We start from the raw sequence: 16,846 nt of genomic DNA on the forward strand, positions 1-16,846 counted from the left end.
TTCTTCCCATGGAGTTTCCTGCACGCTCCTTTCTGGGAAATCCCAGAGCTGCAGGAATCTTGAACACCTAATTACATCTTTTATATTAAGGTCTATAATTCTTTAAAATAAACAGATATTTGTCTTTTGGCATTTCAGTTTGGCAGGAATTCTCAAAGAAGAAGAAGAATATTCGAGCCCACCCAAAACATGGCCAAGAAGAAGCTGGCTGTACCTCCCCAGCTGCTCAATAATTCAGTAGTTCTAGACAGTAGGAATTCAGAGTTTTCTGTTTCAGGGAGCATACACTGTTTTCCCTGATTGCTTAGATTACCAAAATGTACTACAGACTCTTTTTCCTTGAATCATTACATCTAGTTGTAACATCTGTACAGAATTTATCTTAGCCTTTATCAGGACTTAATTTGTTTGTTGAGATGACATTTGCTCTGAAGAAATCCCTGGATAAAGTTCAAAGAATGTGATCACCTGGTACTGAGAAGAGAACTATGCTGCACATCACGAACCCTTGTGTCTTAAGTATCTACTGAGATGTATCATTTAACAGCCTTGAAACAATACTCTGCATTTGAAGGTCAGAAAGCTTATTATGTACAAAGGAAGGCAAATATCTCAGGTCTCATTTTACAGATGGAAAACAGAAGCAGAGAGCAGGGTATATGTACCATATAAAATATGGAAATCAGATAAAAGGCTAACACTTTCTCTTCCAGTGCACGTTTTTTGCCATCAGGCAATCAATACCAGCATATCCCCATCTTCCAGTGCAGGAGAAGAGGAATCGTAGACCAGAATAATATTTACATCTACTCTTGCATGCTTGCATTATCTGACTTCTACCAGCATATGTATTAACTCCCACAACAACACTAGCAGTGATTTGCTGGCTACACATCATGCAGCTTAAATTTCTTTTTATTTATAAGTAAATGATGAGATCATTAATCACACAGATTTATGTAGTTAAAAACTGAAAATGAAAATACAGCTGCAGATTTATGGCTGTCTGAGGACTTACAGTTCATTCAAACTTTTTGTGACTTTTCAATGCCCAAAAACTAACAAATGGATACGCAGTTTTAAAAATATGTAGGAACCAAGATGGTGACTGGGGAAACAGCCAAGAAATATGTAGCCTCAAGCTACAGTCATAATTACTACATTAGGTCAGATGAAATAGCAAAGAGAATAAGTTTAAATTTTTATTTTTATATTTTTTAAAACTTGTGTCTATCAAATTAACCAAAAGAAAGACGGACACAACCTCATCTGCCTATTAAAGCTGGCACTTCAGTCGATCTTGCACACTGCATACTTCAGTACTGACTACTGGGATTCACAAGAGCGCGCTAACAATCTTTGGGAATCACTGTCCGTTTCCTGCCAGATTGAAAGTCTTGCCAAGTATCTTGATGACGCCAAGAAACTACTATGCTTTGAAAAATACCACCTGGGCACTGAGAACTGTGGCCAGTATCACAAATATTATGAGAGCTTCAGTGTGAAGGCAGCACTGCTGTTCTGCTCTAGTGTGTATCCTGCATGGTACCAAAATTACCTGGGACACTGCTGCTGACCCGTTCTACTGTCTCGGTTGCAATGCGCTGTGATTTCTGCATGTGGTTGATATTGGCTCAGAGTTACCGAGATATAATAGAACAGCTCAACAGAATAGTCTTAGACTTCAAAAGGAATTTGTCTTTTCAGAGTGACTTCCAAATATTGTATGGACAAACTTGAGACTGAAAATTAAAGTCCTGGTTTGGAAGATTGCTGCAGTAATGTCTGGTGCTGACCTGCAGAATGGGATTCAACAGATTGCTTCCTGGAAAGATGATTGAAAATGATTAATGTATCCTTGGAGCTATCGATATAATAGCAATGGCACCAAACTGTAGGGGTACTGACCCACGTTTTGTCAATGATGACTTAATGATGCTGTAAATATGTCACTCACATTTCAATGTCAAAAATGTAGCATGCTATAAACTTCCACTTCAGTGAAAAACCTTCAAGAAGTCCATAAGTACCTTAGCACTTGATCATAAGACTCAGCTGGATTCAATGGCAGTGTTCCCCAGGAACATGTGAGGGAGCTGGACTGCAAAGACTTTAAAGTGCTGCAAAGATGGCAGGAGGAAGAGCAGACATTCATGGTTATGGCACTTGTAACCTGAGTAACCATTATGTGTGCTGAGGCCTTGCTTTAAGGAAGTGGCAAAAAAGCTGCTAGAATGGGAAGCAGGGAATAAATTCATAATTTTTATTTGTCTGTGAGTGCAGGTTTGCTTCAAGTGTTAAACTGTTACCTTAAGCTACAAGTCTTCTAAACCTGTCCCTTTCTCTCTTTCTTGTAGGAGAGGGGAGTGAGCAAGTGGCTGCGTAGGTGTTTAGATACTTTTGTAACCCAGGCACGTTTATCCTGTTAGCTGTTCTTTTCCATAAAGTGTCAGACTCAAAGCACACTTCAGGTTCTTTGTCCTTCAAATTCCGTTATAATTATCATTATAATATTGGCTGGACACAAGACTACTTGATACATACTGATACAGGAGGAGTTAGAAATCTGTGTGCGGTCAAGGTGTTATGACCTGGTGGCATCTACAGAGACATGGTAGGACAGCTCACATGACTGGAATGTGGTCATATAACTATGCTCTTTTTAGGAAAGACAGGCCAACAGGGCAAGGTGGTGGAGTTGCACTCCATGTAAGAAAAGAATAGAATGTATTGAGTTCTATCCAGGAGCAGATAAAGCCACATCTGGAAAGTTATGTCCATTTCTGGGCCCCTCAGTTCAGAAAGAACAAGGAACTACTTGCAAGAGTCCAGCACAGGGCCACAAAGATGATTATGGGAGTGGAACATCTTCCTTATGACAAAGGGCTGAGGGAGCTGGATCTCTGTAGCGTGGAGGAAACTGAGGGGTGACCTTATCAATGTCTATAAATATGTAAAGGGTGAGTGTCAGGAGGACAGAGCCAGGCTCTTCTCAGTGATGTCCAATGATAGGACAAGGGCCAAGCTGGAGCACAGGAGGTTCCATAAGGAAAAAAATGAGAGTGACAGAGCACTGGAACTAACTGTTCTGGGACGTTATGGAGTCTCATTCTCCCGAAACATTCAAAAGCAACCTTTACATGTTCTTGTGTGACCTACTCTGGAACAATCTGTTCTGGCAGTGGGGTTGGACTAGATGATCTTCAGAGATCTCTTCCGACCGCTAATGTTCTATGATTCTGTGACCTCCCCAAAACTAGAGAAATTACTGGAGTAATTCCTGTATCTTCTCCTCTCTGTGCTTCATCCTACTTAACCATGTGTTGTGTTAATAATTTTAACACAGATATTTGAGTGGGTAGGACAGAAAACATGGTTCAAAACATTCTATGCTAATTTCGAAGAGACAGTCAAGAGAAAACACAGATTTATTTCTTCAACTGCGTATTTCTTCCGTTTCCCTACTCTTACCACCTACTCTGGTGTCAGTGGTCTCCCACATTAAGATGGATTCATTTGGATAGAATTCTCATTGTAAAAAAAAAAAAAAAGTCTTGTATTCTTTCTGCTCTACTGCTAAGGTCATACAAAGAGTCTGCGCTAAGCTGCCAGTTTTCTTTGTGGTACGTGAGGCAACACAGAACACAAATTGCATTTCTACTTTACCTTCAGCTCTTCTTTGAAATGTTGCAATACTGACAGTAATCACTGAGCTGAACAGATATGACACAGAAGACGCTGATGGACTAAATCAGTCTCACCCCATCCTGTTTTCCCAGTGCTAAATTAAACAAATGTATATTTGGTTATCAGTTAAGCTAGATATGGTTCTGAAGATAAGTTTTTAACACTGTGCCACAGTAGGAAATTAATCAAATATCAACCCTCCTGAAATAAATATAAATAAATTAGAAATATAAATTAGAAATTTAAAATGGGAACAGAAAATTATTTCACAATAGATTCTCAATCTAAACTCTTCAACACTCTCATATTCCTGGTAAAATATTTTCTTATTAGGAAATACGCTTAAAGTATATGAGAAAGATAAAAATAACTTTGAAAGATAGCATGGTTTCCACACACTGTACTAAGATAAACAGGTAGTATTTTATATTTCCCACAATGCTCAAATTCTGCTATATGCTTTAAGGGAGAATCTGCCAGAAAAAATAAGAGAAAGGAAAGAATTAGAACTCAGAAGCAAGTAATTCTATCACCAACCTCTTAATGATTTTTTAGCAGTGCATTACACACTAAACCTGAAAAGAATTATTCACAGGATTTGTCTATTGCATTGAACTTGAACTGTGAACCAGAGAAACCTTTTATTCCATGAGGAATTTTCATCACAGTCCAAGCTAGTATTCTGTCTACCTAGGTCATTTCCTGAGCCATCATGTCCACTACAGCCTATCTAATCTGTTCCCACTCCACATCCTGCCATATATTGTAACTAAATTAACATCAGCAGTGCCAAAGATATTCCCACGAGTTCCGACCCTGTAAAGTATTCACTGACTACAATTTTTATCAACTGCATTGGAGATACTGAGAGTCAGGAAGGGAACAATTAAAAATTTCTCTGAACAAAAATTTTAATCTGAATTTTTTCCTGCTTAAGACAAATACACTTTATTTACAAGGTTGTTAATATATTTGAATTACACCACCCTAAAGTATCCCAACATATTAAACTGGTTTGGCTAATACTTGAAACTTAATACACTAATAATCATACAGCAGGCACAGTGAAGCTTTAGAATTATATGATGCAGCTTCACAAACTAGTTTGATACATAGTTCTTCTTACATAAATGACACTGAGGAATAAAGGCTTTCAATCACCAAATAATTTTATTCTTTATATATATTGTTCCTGTCAATCAGTAGAAACAGTTTTCTCACTGAGTTTTGCAGAGCTTTCTATATTTCTTAGAATAACATGTTGGCACTAAAAACTATTTTCCTTAGAGTGAAAATGTGTGTTACTTTAGACTTAAATAAATCTTAGATGACTATGTTTCAACAATACGCATATATTAAATCTGTTTATACTCATTGGCATTTTGTTTTGATTTTTCCTCCTACTGCCATTTGTCCACATTTGATTATATGGAGGTGATTGTTTATTGAGAGGCAAGTGTGATGAGCAGCAAAAACAAGGGAATGACAGCGAAGGTAACAGCTGGGTGTCAAAGAAAAAAATGTAGAAATACATATATTTTTGCTTTGCACCTTCACTTTTTTCCAGATTGTTGAAAAACAGAACTTAATTTTATTTACTGGTACTGAATGAAATATATATCTCTACTATCACTGTGATTCATTATTTTATTTGAGATTTTAGTGAGTAAATGGACCTAATTCATTGAAGAGTAGAGAAGAGACTGACAAATGCTGGGCATCCCATCGATTTTCCTAGCTGCTAGGTATTGCTAAGGATGGGGACCACAAACTTCTCTCAGTTCTGTATGATTACAAGAACACCACAGGGGAGAAGCACCTCTTTGCTTTCATATTACTGTTAGATGTGCACAGCCTTGTCCATGGCTGCAGAAAGCTTCTACGGCAGCTGAAAAGTTGTGAAAAAAAGGGTTGAGCTGAGGAGATCTGTCCTGTTGCTCTTCCAGGTTCCTATTCTAGAAGTCCAGTGGGTGAGAAACATAGGATAAGAAGTCACAGAGACAGGGGAAAGATCCACTGACTTGACATAACAGCCGTATAATTTTATGGCCACCAGTAGCTGCAGATTTTGGAGTATAACCACAGGCCAGTAGCATCTAGTAGGATAATCACAATTAAAAGAGAACATGGTTTTGAAGCATGAACTTTCTGACTTTTCCTCTCTTTAACCCCTTACCATTAGTGTTACTCATTTTTGTCTAGCTTTCAGTTTTCTCTCTATTTTTCCCATACATCTGTTTCTTCTTTTAGTTTCTTCTGCTCTATTTTTAGCTGTTCATTTCCCTGTAACACTGATTGTTTTTTTCTTTCTTTTGTATCTTCTGTTTTACTTTTTTCATGACCACTTCTCTACTCGCAAAATCAAAACCAATTGTCATTTAGATCATGTTATCTGAAATAAAAAGTGGAAACTTGCATATAATATCAGACATCTAATAACTTTTAAGTACATTGGTCAACTTTCACAGAGGACTGATTTTAAAAATCAGTATTTTGACTTCCACTTTTATAAAAACAAATCAGTAAACAGAGTATCCACTTAGAGAGACACTGTGATGAAATTTACAGCTATTAATAGACACCATAAAATCCACTGAAACTGCAGTAGGTGAAAGAGAGCCATAGGAAACATTTCTGGAGCTCATGAAGGCTACTTGATAACTGTGATAGATTGCTCTTTTTTCTCCTCTGCTCTTCTTAGAGTAATAAAGTGTCTCTAGAGCATATCTACAAACATAAGGAGACCTCATGAGGCCTGGGAATACATTCTTTGGCCATATGCAGCGGTAAATATTGTACAAAGCAGACCTCTGGTGTACAGTATGTGATGAGTGACCCTGTGGCCAGGCAACCCAAGAAAGAATATTCACTGTGTAGAAAATGTCCAATGATTCCTTTTTATTCAAACTGAGAAAGAAACGTCATTTTTCTTTAAGAAAGTTCGAGAAAGTATTTTACAGAATGGGAAACTTCTGCCTGGCATTCTGCTTAGCTTAGCAAGGTAGAGTTCTGATGATTTGAAATAATCAAAAATTTAGCAATACCTGGTTTTGAACGTTCCAAGTAAAGGTCTGATACATTGGGACATATTTTGTAAACTGCTAAAGAGGCTTTCCTGTAAAGATGCTACAGATCCTGTTCAGCAGGCAACAGTTCAGTATAATACTATATGCTGCCATGCAGGTAATAGACTAGCTAATTTACTAAAGGAATCATAGGATCTGACAGGTAATACAAATTTTAGCCAGGGCTCCTTTATTTTGTGCATGTGAAAAATGTGAAAATGGGCAAGAATTACAAAACTGCTCGGTACTTCAATGAGATTTCAAGGGAAGAAAATAGCTCTTCTAATAACTGTAGTCAATGTAAACGAAAGACCCACATGCATCAGTCTCTCGGCTCATTATAGTTTTTCTTAAGTTAACAAAAGATTATGAAATTAAATTTCAAAACTTATAACATTTTGCGGTTCCAACTTCGTTTCTCCTGAAATAAGTAATTTAGTTCTCGGGGTTTATCTGAATTAAAAGGTATAACAACTGGATAACTGACTTGAAAACATACCTCTCTTGGAGGCCAGAATAACAACAGCCCAAGTTAGCAGTTCCTGAGATACACACACACACACAATGCACACGTGCTCTTTTGAATCCTCTCCGCACAACTCGAAACAAAGCCGTTTTAGCCAGTGTCTCCACTGGGATCTGGTTAGTGCGCGGGAGATGCCATTAGCAAATCACTGTAATTTGCACAAAGTATCTTCCCAAGACACCAAGACCTCTGAAACTGGGACTCTGCACAATGCTTTGGTAACATTTAATTCAATAGAGTTGCCTGAGCATCATGAGTCTTCTAGCTTCTAGGGAAAAAAAATATTAGAAAGGTTTGCAGGCATAAAGAGAGACTAATTAAAGTCAATGAACAAATTAAAAATGGAAGAGGATTACCAGAGGAATGGAAGGAAATAAAATGGAAGGTATGGAAGGAAAAAAATGGAAGCAGCGACAGAAGGGAAAAAAAAGAATCTTTCCTAAATGTGCTTTCAAGAGTGTCCTTAATGGATTTAATCTCATCCAAATTCTAGCAGATAACTTGTGCCAAAAATGCTGCAGATGGCTCAGCTCAGCAGCAGGGATGGTTTGGAAGGGAAACAGTTCCTGTGGCTGCCTCAACAGATTGTTTACAGCAAAGATATCGACAGTGGCCAGTCATTGTCATGAAACAGTGCTTGTTCCCTTATTTGAGACTTCAATCTGGGCATTTCAAATGGCAGATTTGTGTGTGGTTGAAATCAGGAGGGTCCTTGATGGTTCAGTTCTTGTTGGTGAGGAAAAGCCTAGAAGGTTTCCTTTCTCTTAAAAGCAAGCAGCATGAACGGGACAAGATGAGCATACATCTCACTGAAAACTTCACAGTATAAGTGAACCTCTCTTTCAATAGATACCACCATGAAAAGCCACCATTATTTATATAAAATTCCATGAATTCTAATCACTTCACATCAGTGTTCATGCAGAAGAAGTTTACATGAAGGTCCTGAATCCATAAATTCCATTTCTATCAGCAGAGCAAAGTGCAAGTGGTGAGTTAGATCTATTTACCTTCCATCTTCACCACTACCCAAAATATACATTAGGTGGCCGTTACCATTATGGTGCCACCTCCATGTGTTTTCAGTTATGCAGGAAGTCTCACACTGTAAAGAATGCCCTTTAGGTCTGTGAGAGGCAGCATAAATGCCTTTTTTTTTTTTGTATATTACAAACAAGTCCAGTCTTGAGAATCTCTTAAGCAGTCTGAACATAAAGAAAGATTCAGCAGCAAGTCCTGATGACTTTTAACACATTTCATAATTTTGAAGATGACACTATTCTTTCTGCTCAATAATAGGATTTGAAGACTGTAAATGCTTTCCGTGTTCAGGTGTATTTGCTCATTAATGTTCAAAACCTGTAAGGTATTTTAAATTAGCATAGACCAATAAACCAATGCAACTTTCACCAACCTGGTCCTGTCAAAGATTATTCCATAATCTATTCTATCTTGCTTTTAAGAAAATTCTTAAGCATATATGCTGGTCTTACTGACCAAAGGAAGTCAGGCTTGGAAAATATCATACATCTCCAATTACATATGCTTTAATTCTAATTTTTGCCACAACTGGTTGCCCTAAATTAGGAAATTTTGGTCCCTTTCTTCCTTATTTAAAAAAAAAACCCAAACAATCAAAAAACTTGTATTCTTTTCTTGATATTTATTATCTTCAAATATCATAAATTCTCTGTCCTCTGTTCCAAAAACAGGGCCCAGCACACTTTCTAGCCTTATCCAAGTGAAAATTTATCTTGTGTAGGGGATGATATTATGTGAGAAGTTGGATAAGATAAACCCATTCACTTTACAGCTGCGTTCAGTCCCATTTACATTAAATCACTGTATACATATGCAAGTTGCCCAATAAAGAATCATGGAGTACTGTTTAACAGAGCTATTTGAATACTGTCATAGTAATTTGTCATCATACATCATATGGCATCAGCCCTTTTATAATTTCTGTTGGTTTTCTCTGAAATCTCTGCTATTTATCAAAGGGCTTCTGGTACTGAATAAACCAGAATTGCAGACAGCTTTCTCAGTAGCCAATTGGTATCTCACATGCAGAAAACACCCTATTAAATGCAGGAAGCATAATTGAATCCTCCACCCCTCCAGCCACTGAATCATGTGAACTGGCAAAATAATGAAAACGTCTTTAACTCATTTCCCCAAGGCAAATAATTCTGTCCACAAGGTCTGCCCATAGTCAAGAAAAATTAATAAATAAGCAATGTGCTTAATCCTTTCAAGTGGATAACAAACATGCTAAAAATAAATAAAGAATATTGTAAACTGATTGAGAAATATTTGAATCAGCAGCTTCAATGGTAAAATACTTCCAAAACAAGATAATGCATATGGAAAAGCAGAATTCAGGTAATCTCTAGAGATTTAATAGCACAGGTGGCTGCATTCAGGGAAAGAGCAAGTAACTTGAGGTTACTATGGGTGTTTTTCTGGATGTAATCTCTGTGAATGGTTCCTGAACAAAAGATTCGGTATTCTCGGAGGACTCTCAAGAGAAAACCAGTAAGTAATCTTCTGGTAAGAGCACTAAGAGAATAGCATGTAAGATTTAGAATTCATATTCAGAAAATGATGTGGAAATACTGGGGTACTTGAATTAAAGATACACATGCTCTGAATATGGAAATAAGCTTCTACAAGTGAAGTTTCAGATGCTCCATGTATTGAAGAGAAAGAAGGTGTTAACTGTTTCTATAGGTATTAGAACTATGACTATAATTCAGTTTACAGTATCGCCAGTGTGACAAATTTAGCCAGTGGCTAACAGTGTTCAGTGAGGATTTTTTCTCCATGGATACATAATTGTCGAGAAGTGCTGCTGTGTGCTTTGGGCTGTACCACTGTTACTGTTTGGCTGCCTTCTCTACTTTTTTTCCCAGCCTTTCACTGACACTTTCACATCAGGTCACAGCTGACCACAGGTTACAGTCAGTATTATGAAGTGACCAAAAGAATTTTTAGTTCATTTTGACTGATCAAGACATTTATGCTTTCACAATTACTACAAAAAAAGAAAGTTTGAGGGTTGTTTTTTTTCCTGCTCAACAAATACATATCCTTTCCTTTATTATTTTCCTTCATTTGAATTAAAACAATTAATTATTTCCTGCAATTCCCAGGCCTTAAAAATCCAAACTACCTTTTTTCAGAGGATGATGAGTGAATAAAAATTTCTTTTCAATGGGATGGACTGTGTTTTCATCAATTGTGAATCTGTTTCCACTCCGGTTTAAAAAAACAAACAATTAAAAAAAAAAAAAGGCATTAATGCAGTCGCAAGAGAAATAGCATCAAAATAAACTCTAAAACCTCTATTTATATTGTCGTTGCAGGGGGTATGAAGGGAAGCAGGGGGATGGGATGATGGGGAAGGAGTTTGGTTTGCTTTAGATATAATCCACAGCATGCCCAGACACTTGAATACTACTATTTTCAACTTGACTCATACTAAGCAGCAACTTAAACCTCTCCCTTCATTCTATTGGTTTGGCTCAGAAGACACTAGAAGACTTTCACTTGATCCATTTACAAGGTGTCAAAGGGAAGCACAGCTGTACCTCAGAGTATGTTGCAAAAAAAATCCAAAGCAAGCAAACAAATCAAAACCAAACCAAACCAAACCACAGGCCAAAACTAACCTCCTTAAAAAAAACCAACCCTCCAAACCCAAAACCAAATATACAGGGAAAGTGTTAGATCAAAGTATGATGAGTGTTCTACAACACTGAGCTTTGTGGCGGTGCAAAACCAGCATCAACAGTACTTTCCAGCCTCAGTTGCTTTGAAGCCAGTGGAATCTCTACCTTTGCTCTTCACCTTTTTCCAGTGTAGCTTGGATCATATGCTAATTTATCTCCAAGGGATTAGCAAAGAGCTGGTGTGGATCAGTTCTCCAATGTACATTCCATTGTGCTATCTCTGTTTTTACTGGGGACTCGTTATGAAGGTATGCTTGAAATCAGTAGGCACAGCATTTGCTTTATCTAGACAGAGTAAAAGGTAAAACTAATCCGAATAAAAAGGCAGATGATCAAATAAATAAAAGAAACTTGGGGGTTTGATGTAATTCCTGGTACAGAAGTTCCCATATCACAAAATCTCATTGCTCTTTTCATACATTTTGGAAATTATTTTGTACATGTGATCTTGAAATTAATTTAATAAGTAACCTGTAACTGTAGAAATAAGGATTGTACACCACTGACAATAAAAATCAAGGAAATCAATTGGATAAATGCACTTCCCCTAATCAGATCAGGCTGAGAAATACATATCTTCCTACTTATCCTCTAATACCCTTACAAGAATATTTTCTTAATTCCTTCTCTTCCATGTATATATGTATGTATATATAAAGATTTAATTTTGGTAAATACTATATATCTAAATATTTCCCAAACCTGTATGTTAAAACTAAAAAAAAAAAAAATAAAATTAAAAAATCTTGGGTACATTTGAAAATCTCCAAATTTTTTTGTTAGCCACAACTGGCAACCAGTTTCTCTAGGATAAAAGAAATCCCACTTACTAGCAAAAAAAAATTCATTAGGGTTTTTTTAATTTCTTAAAAATTCCTTTTCTTATCTGAAATGAAGTTTTAACAGGACAGGCAGCATGAAATTCACTTTGCACTATGATACACCCATTCTATGGATAAGCATGTAGTTCCATTTAACAGGAATAAGAGTAGATCATCTTCATCCTTAAAGAAATGAACTTTAGTTTAGAATAACATTTTCATTCAGCCAAGGAGATGCTTGTAAAGTTAGATTATGGTGCAGTCTGATCAACATTTGAAGGAAGTCTACATACTAGTAGATATATACCAGCTGCACAGGTGTATCGATCTGTTTGTTCTTTTGTTTGTCACTATGCAACTCCCTAGTTAATTATTACTAACATTTTTCAGAATGTACTGAAGTTAATTATCGTTATTAGTGCAATAGGTTTGTTAAATATAAGTCAGCAATGCATGGTCACAGGATTTAAAAGCTCTTTTCTGTATATATTTTGCAACACTGGAAAAATTGAGTTAAACCCAGGGGTCTGGGCTGCATCAGACTAGGACCATGAGAGTAGCAAGTTCACTGTACAAATGCAGGAGGTAAAATCTGTAAGCAAATCCTATTCCAAACTCACTACTATTCTTAGGGACTAAACCCTACATCAAGCAACTTGAGACAGGTTTCAGCAGTGCAGAGGACCTGATACGTCATGAAACTAGAGAAAACCAAGTATCAAAATCCTTTTTTCTTTTTTCATTGAAATTTAACTATCACTAGAAATGGATAATTTTGGTATGGACAATAATCAAAAGAGAGTCAGTAGAAAAATTTCTTTCCTTTAACTTCAGTTTAATTCTTGGTACTATCTCAATTTTAATTTAAGCTTGCAGCAGAGTGTATAGCTGTTCTTGACGTCAGACGCGACCTACACAAAATAATAACTTAGCATATTGGTCTGAAGACAAAAATAGTTGTTTTCAGAAGTCTTAGAAGAGCTAGCTCATTCTAGGGAACTTATACTCCCTAATTACTGTACAGAAATAAATTTCTAAGAAAATTTACATACAGCTTTGTACATTTTAATTAAACACCAGTATTATCTGTATGTTCTGAAATCTGGGTTTCAGGGTGGTATTTGTTCCTCCTATGAAACAGAGCCATAGATCCTTTTTTTTATTTTTTGTTCCTATTCTTTCCAGTTCTTAAACTATTTACAGTTTACACATCCTTGCTCTGAATTTGGATGAGCTGGGCTTACATTCTATTACAAATTTTTGTTATTTTTTTTTACTATACCAACTAGACAAAAAACCAGGCTGCCTTCCTGGGTTGTCTACCATCTTGGAGCACAGAAGAAGAGGCAAGCCTGACAACACAAAGCAAATATTCTGTAAACACCAAGGTCAAATGACCATCCATTGCTAGTGTTCTTTTCCTCATTCCTCCCTTTCTACATGTACAATCACCATACTGAGCAGCTTGTCTGGTGCATACAATTTTCATTGCATACACCTCAATACATATACTATGAAGTGGCACAGTAAGAGAGAAGAGGGTAGGAAACAGATCAAAATGCCCAAGGGATGTTTATAAGTGAAACACAAGGCAAAAATAAATCTAACAATTCTGCAGCTTGGGTCTTAAGGAAAATTCTTGCCAAACTTGAATTATTTCATATTGAACAAAATGAGGAATAGAAAAACTTTAATCTTAAAGAGGTTTCCCACCCAGCAACTTAACTCTAGGTGTTACTGTTTTTATCATGACTTAAAAAGTGGATGAGAGAGAAGGGCAAAGATGACAGGATATTATCAAAACTGCATTCCATATGTTATTTATCTGTCAAACTCTAAATTGGGAATTGATTTTTCTTGTTACTTTGGTTTGTTTTATTTTGTTTTGCTTTTTATTCTCTCATCCTTATTCTATCCTAACCTTTTTCTATAATTAAAGTATGCTTTCCTGGACAGAGTGAATCTAGGTCATGAGGGGAGAACAGTGCTCATCCTGGAGAATGAAAGTAGTCATTCAGGTATTTTTCTGCTTTTAATCTAGTCTTAATTGATCCTATCTATACAACAGTCAGAATGAATTAATGATTTATGGAATGACATCATTTTTTCCCCTTTTTTCTATCAGAATTCTATCTGTTGGATATTTCATGCCTGTTCTACATTTGAAGTTCACAGCCAGTAAATGATTAACTTCCCACCTACTTTCTAAGAGTCTAGAGACTCTTAACTCTCAGATGCTGTTTTTTCAATAAAAAGTTTCACTTTTGTTTAGACAACAGAAGATTTTCATTAATCTCAATATTATTACTATACACTTCATCCTATTTTTATTTCTCTAGACCACACAGACACTCAATTCTTCTTCAATAATTATGTGGTCCTCACCTTTGGAGATATATCTTGTGTAATCCACAGATTTGAAGGCTTTATTCTTATTAAATAATCAGCTGATAAACTTGTGCTTGTGCTTTAAAACCACTGCCTAATAGTAAATAAGAACTCTTACAATTCCTCAGTGTATGTATAAAATTCTGTTATGCTAAAAATATGACTTATATTTATATGACCTGTTATGCTATAATTTTTTTTGTTTGTTTGGCTAATGAATCTTGAAAGTTACACTACTCTTTTTTTTTTTTTTTTTTTCATTTTTTTTAAATTGCTGGCATCTTTTGGATGCACTCAGAGAGAAAAGAAAAAAAAAAAAAGTGACATTTTACTGAAAGTTCCAGCTAACACATCCTGGATTCCTGCTTTACCAAGGAAAAGATAATTTGAAATTACAGAAAGTTACTCTGAGATAACAAACATTTTCTTCTTCTCCATTTTATGTACTGATCATAGCATAACATCTGTGCAAGAATTGTTTGCTTGGTTAAGCAATACTAATGGGAAATAGCTTTCACTGAGTTGAAGCCAAACATAACAAGAAAACAAAGATTATGGATACAAAATGAAATTATACCTGCTGCCAATACATATATATTATTTTATCTATACCTTGTCTTGTTGTTTGAATAGGAAATAAAACTTGTTTGATCTACTCAAATACTACAGTTTAAAGCTTATTTGTAGTAAAATTTCTTTGGAATCTACCCTGGCTGGACATATTATGTTATCCTTTTTTTCTTTTTTTATGTTAGGTTGTTTAGGTTTTTTGTGGATTTGTTTGTTTGTTTGTTTGTTTTCCTTCTTCTTTTGACTTTACAAAAGATGTAATCAAATGGTTGTTGTGTGGCCAGCTCAATATACTGGCTTCTGAAAAAACCTCTGCACATTCAAGCAAAGTCTATTTAAGAAGAGAGTATGCTAGTGTCGGTGAGAATAAATCAAAGGTGATAATATCTGAGGAGAAGAAAACATTGTCCAGTGAAAATAATGACTCCTCTGAAGAGATATCATTGTCAGACACTAGTGTATCTTGCCAGCAGTGGACAGTGATATTAAAATATGCTGGAAATCTACCTTATTGTCTGGGGTGAGACTCAGACGTGCATTCTATAACTGTCCGGGCAGGAGAGGAGACTCACACCAGCTGAGCTACAAAGACACTCAGAAAAAAAGTAAAAAGATGATGTGGGGAAGAAAACAAAGCAACTGTATGCATCCTCCTCACTTTGCACTGTACAGCTGAATTTGTAGTCAGTTTAATTTTTGCCTAAGCACAAGGACTGACAGGCCAACAAGTTACATCCACACTGTCCAGCAGACCATCACCCCTTACTAAGAGTTAGAGTGATGTGACCACTGGCTGTTAACCTAACAGCAGCAAACAGGCAGCTTCTCTCCCCATATACAGTGGAGCTACGGTTATTTTTATAAAAAATATCAAATTAAAAAAGCTCATAACATATCAGCCTGTAAAAAATAAAGCTGACTCATTGCCCCAGTCACAAATTACAATCTTTTACCAAGCCATGTGCAAGAGGAATGAAATCCCTCATTAAACAATGTTCTTGTTCTGTAAAGTTTACATGCCAAATCCACCCCTTCGCCCCAAAAATGCTGTTCCTCAAACTTACCGCTTTTGCCAACTCCCCCTGCTCCTAGCATCACCACCTTGTACTCTCTGGATCCTGCTGAAGAATTGCTGGAGGAGCTGATAATTTCATTTTCTAGCTCCATCTTGCACAAGAGAGAAGAAGGGAGCAAAAGAGAAGAAAAAGCAACTGGAAGGTGCTTTCTCTGATCCTAAACAACTATAAAGGCTGTGTTTTAAAAAAAAAACAAACAAACCAACAACCAAAACAAGCAGAAAGGAAAGGTATAACACAAGAGGTACGATTTATCAGCCTCACACTCGCTGCTGTGCCTGTGTTAGCTGGAGAAGGTCTCATAGCAACCACTTTAACAGCTTCCAATAAAAATCTCTCTCTGCCCCCTCCCAGCTCTGTATCATTCTCTGTGTTTCTCTTCCTGGACAGAAGCAGTTTTGTGAGGCTCAAGAGCCATGGTACCTCTGGGTGTTGCTGTGTCGTTGGAATCAAATTGAGCAGAGCCCTCAGAAAAAGAAAATGGATCACATTTATTAATTATGATGCTCGTTATTCCCTGTAGCACTTGCTTGATTCTTAAACAATGGTAAAACAGATCAGGCAGCCTCCTTGCCACCTTGGAGTTAAAAATTCACCCTATGTTCATGAAGTTTGCTAGATTTGCAATTAATACTATACAAAGTGAACTAAGCAACAACTTTTAAGGGTGTCTGTTCCTTGTGAAGCTTACTGAAAAGAAGTTTTCTAAGGTGGTTTTTTTTTCCCCCAGATCAATCACCTTTTATTTCAGTTTGCATCAATTATTTTCAGAAATAAAAAACATATTTTGGAAAAAAGGTTTGTTTGCCATTGTGTTATGTTTTTTTTCCAAACACACAGACTTTCAGAAGGAGATTGGGACTGAAGGGAGTGGGAAAGATCTAGTCATACAGAAAATAGCATTGTAAGCATAGAAGAAAAACAACTTTTTATAACTATTGCATACTAAAATCAAACAATTTATCAAGCCAACATGGTCATC

At 36.4% G+C, this 16,846-nt stretch overlaps 1 protein-coding gene across 1 annotated transcript in view; it reads right to left on the reverse strand.

The window, feature by feature from the left end:
- The window catches only part of RIT2 (Ras like without CAAX 2), a gene marked incomplete at both ends in the record, with an annotated part of 197,494 nt that extends 181,539 nt beyond the window's left edge, over nt 1-15,955 (reverse strand). Inside the window, one exon of the mRNA XM_084278323.1 lies at nt 15,853-15,955. Within this exon, the coding sequence (XP_084134449.1) occupies nt 15,853-15,955 (103 nt within the window). The remainder of the gene's footprint in view (nt 1-15,852) is intronic.
- Nucleotides 15,956-16,846: the final 891 nt, after the last annotated feature.

Source organism: Gallinula chloropus (assembly GCF_964237585.1).
Source record: "Gallinula chloropus genome assembly, chromosome: Z".
Taxonomy (NCBI): domain Eukaryota; kingdom Metazoa; phylum Chordata; class Aves; order Gruiformes; family Rallidae; genus Gallinula; species Gallinula chloropus.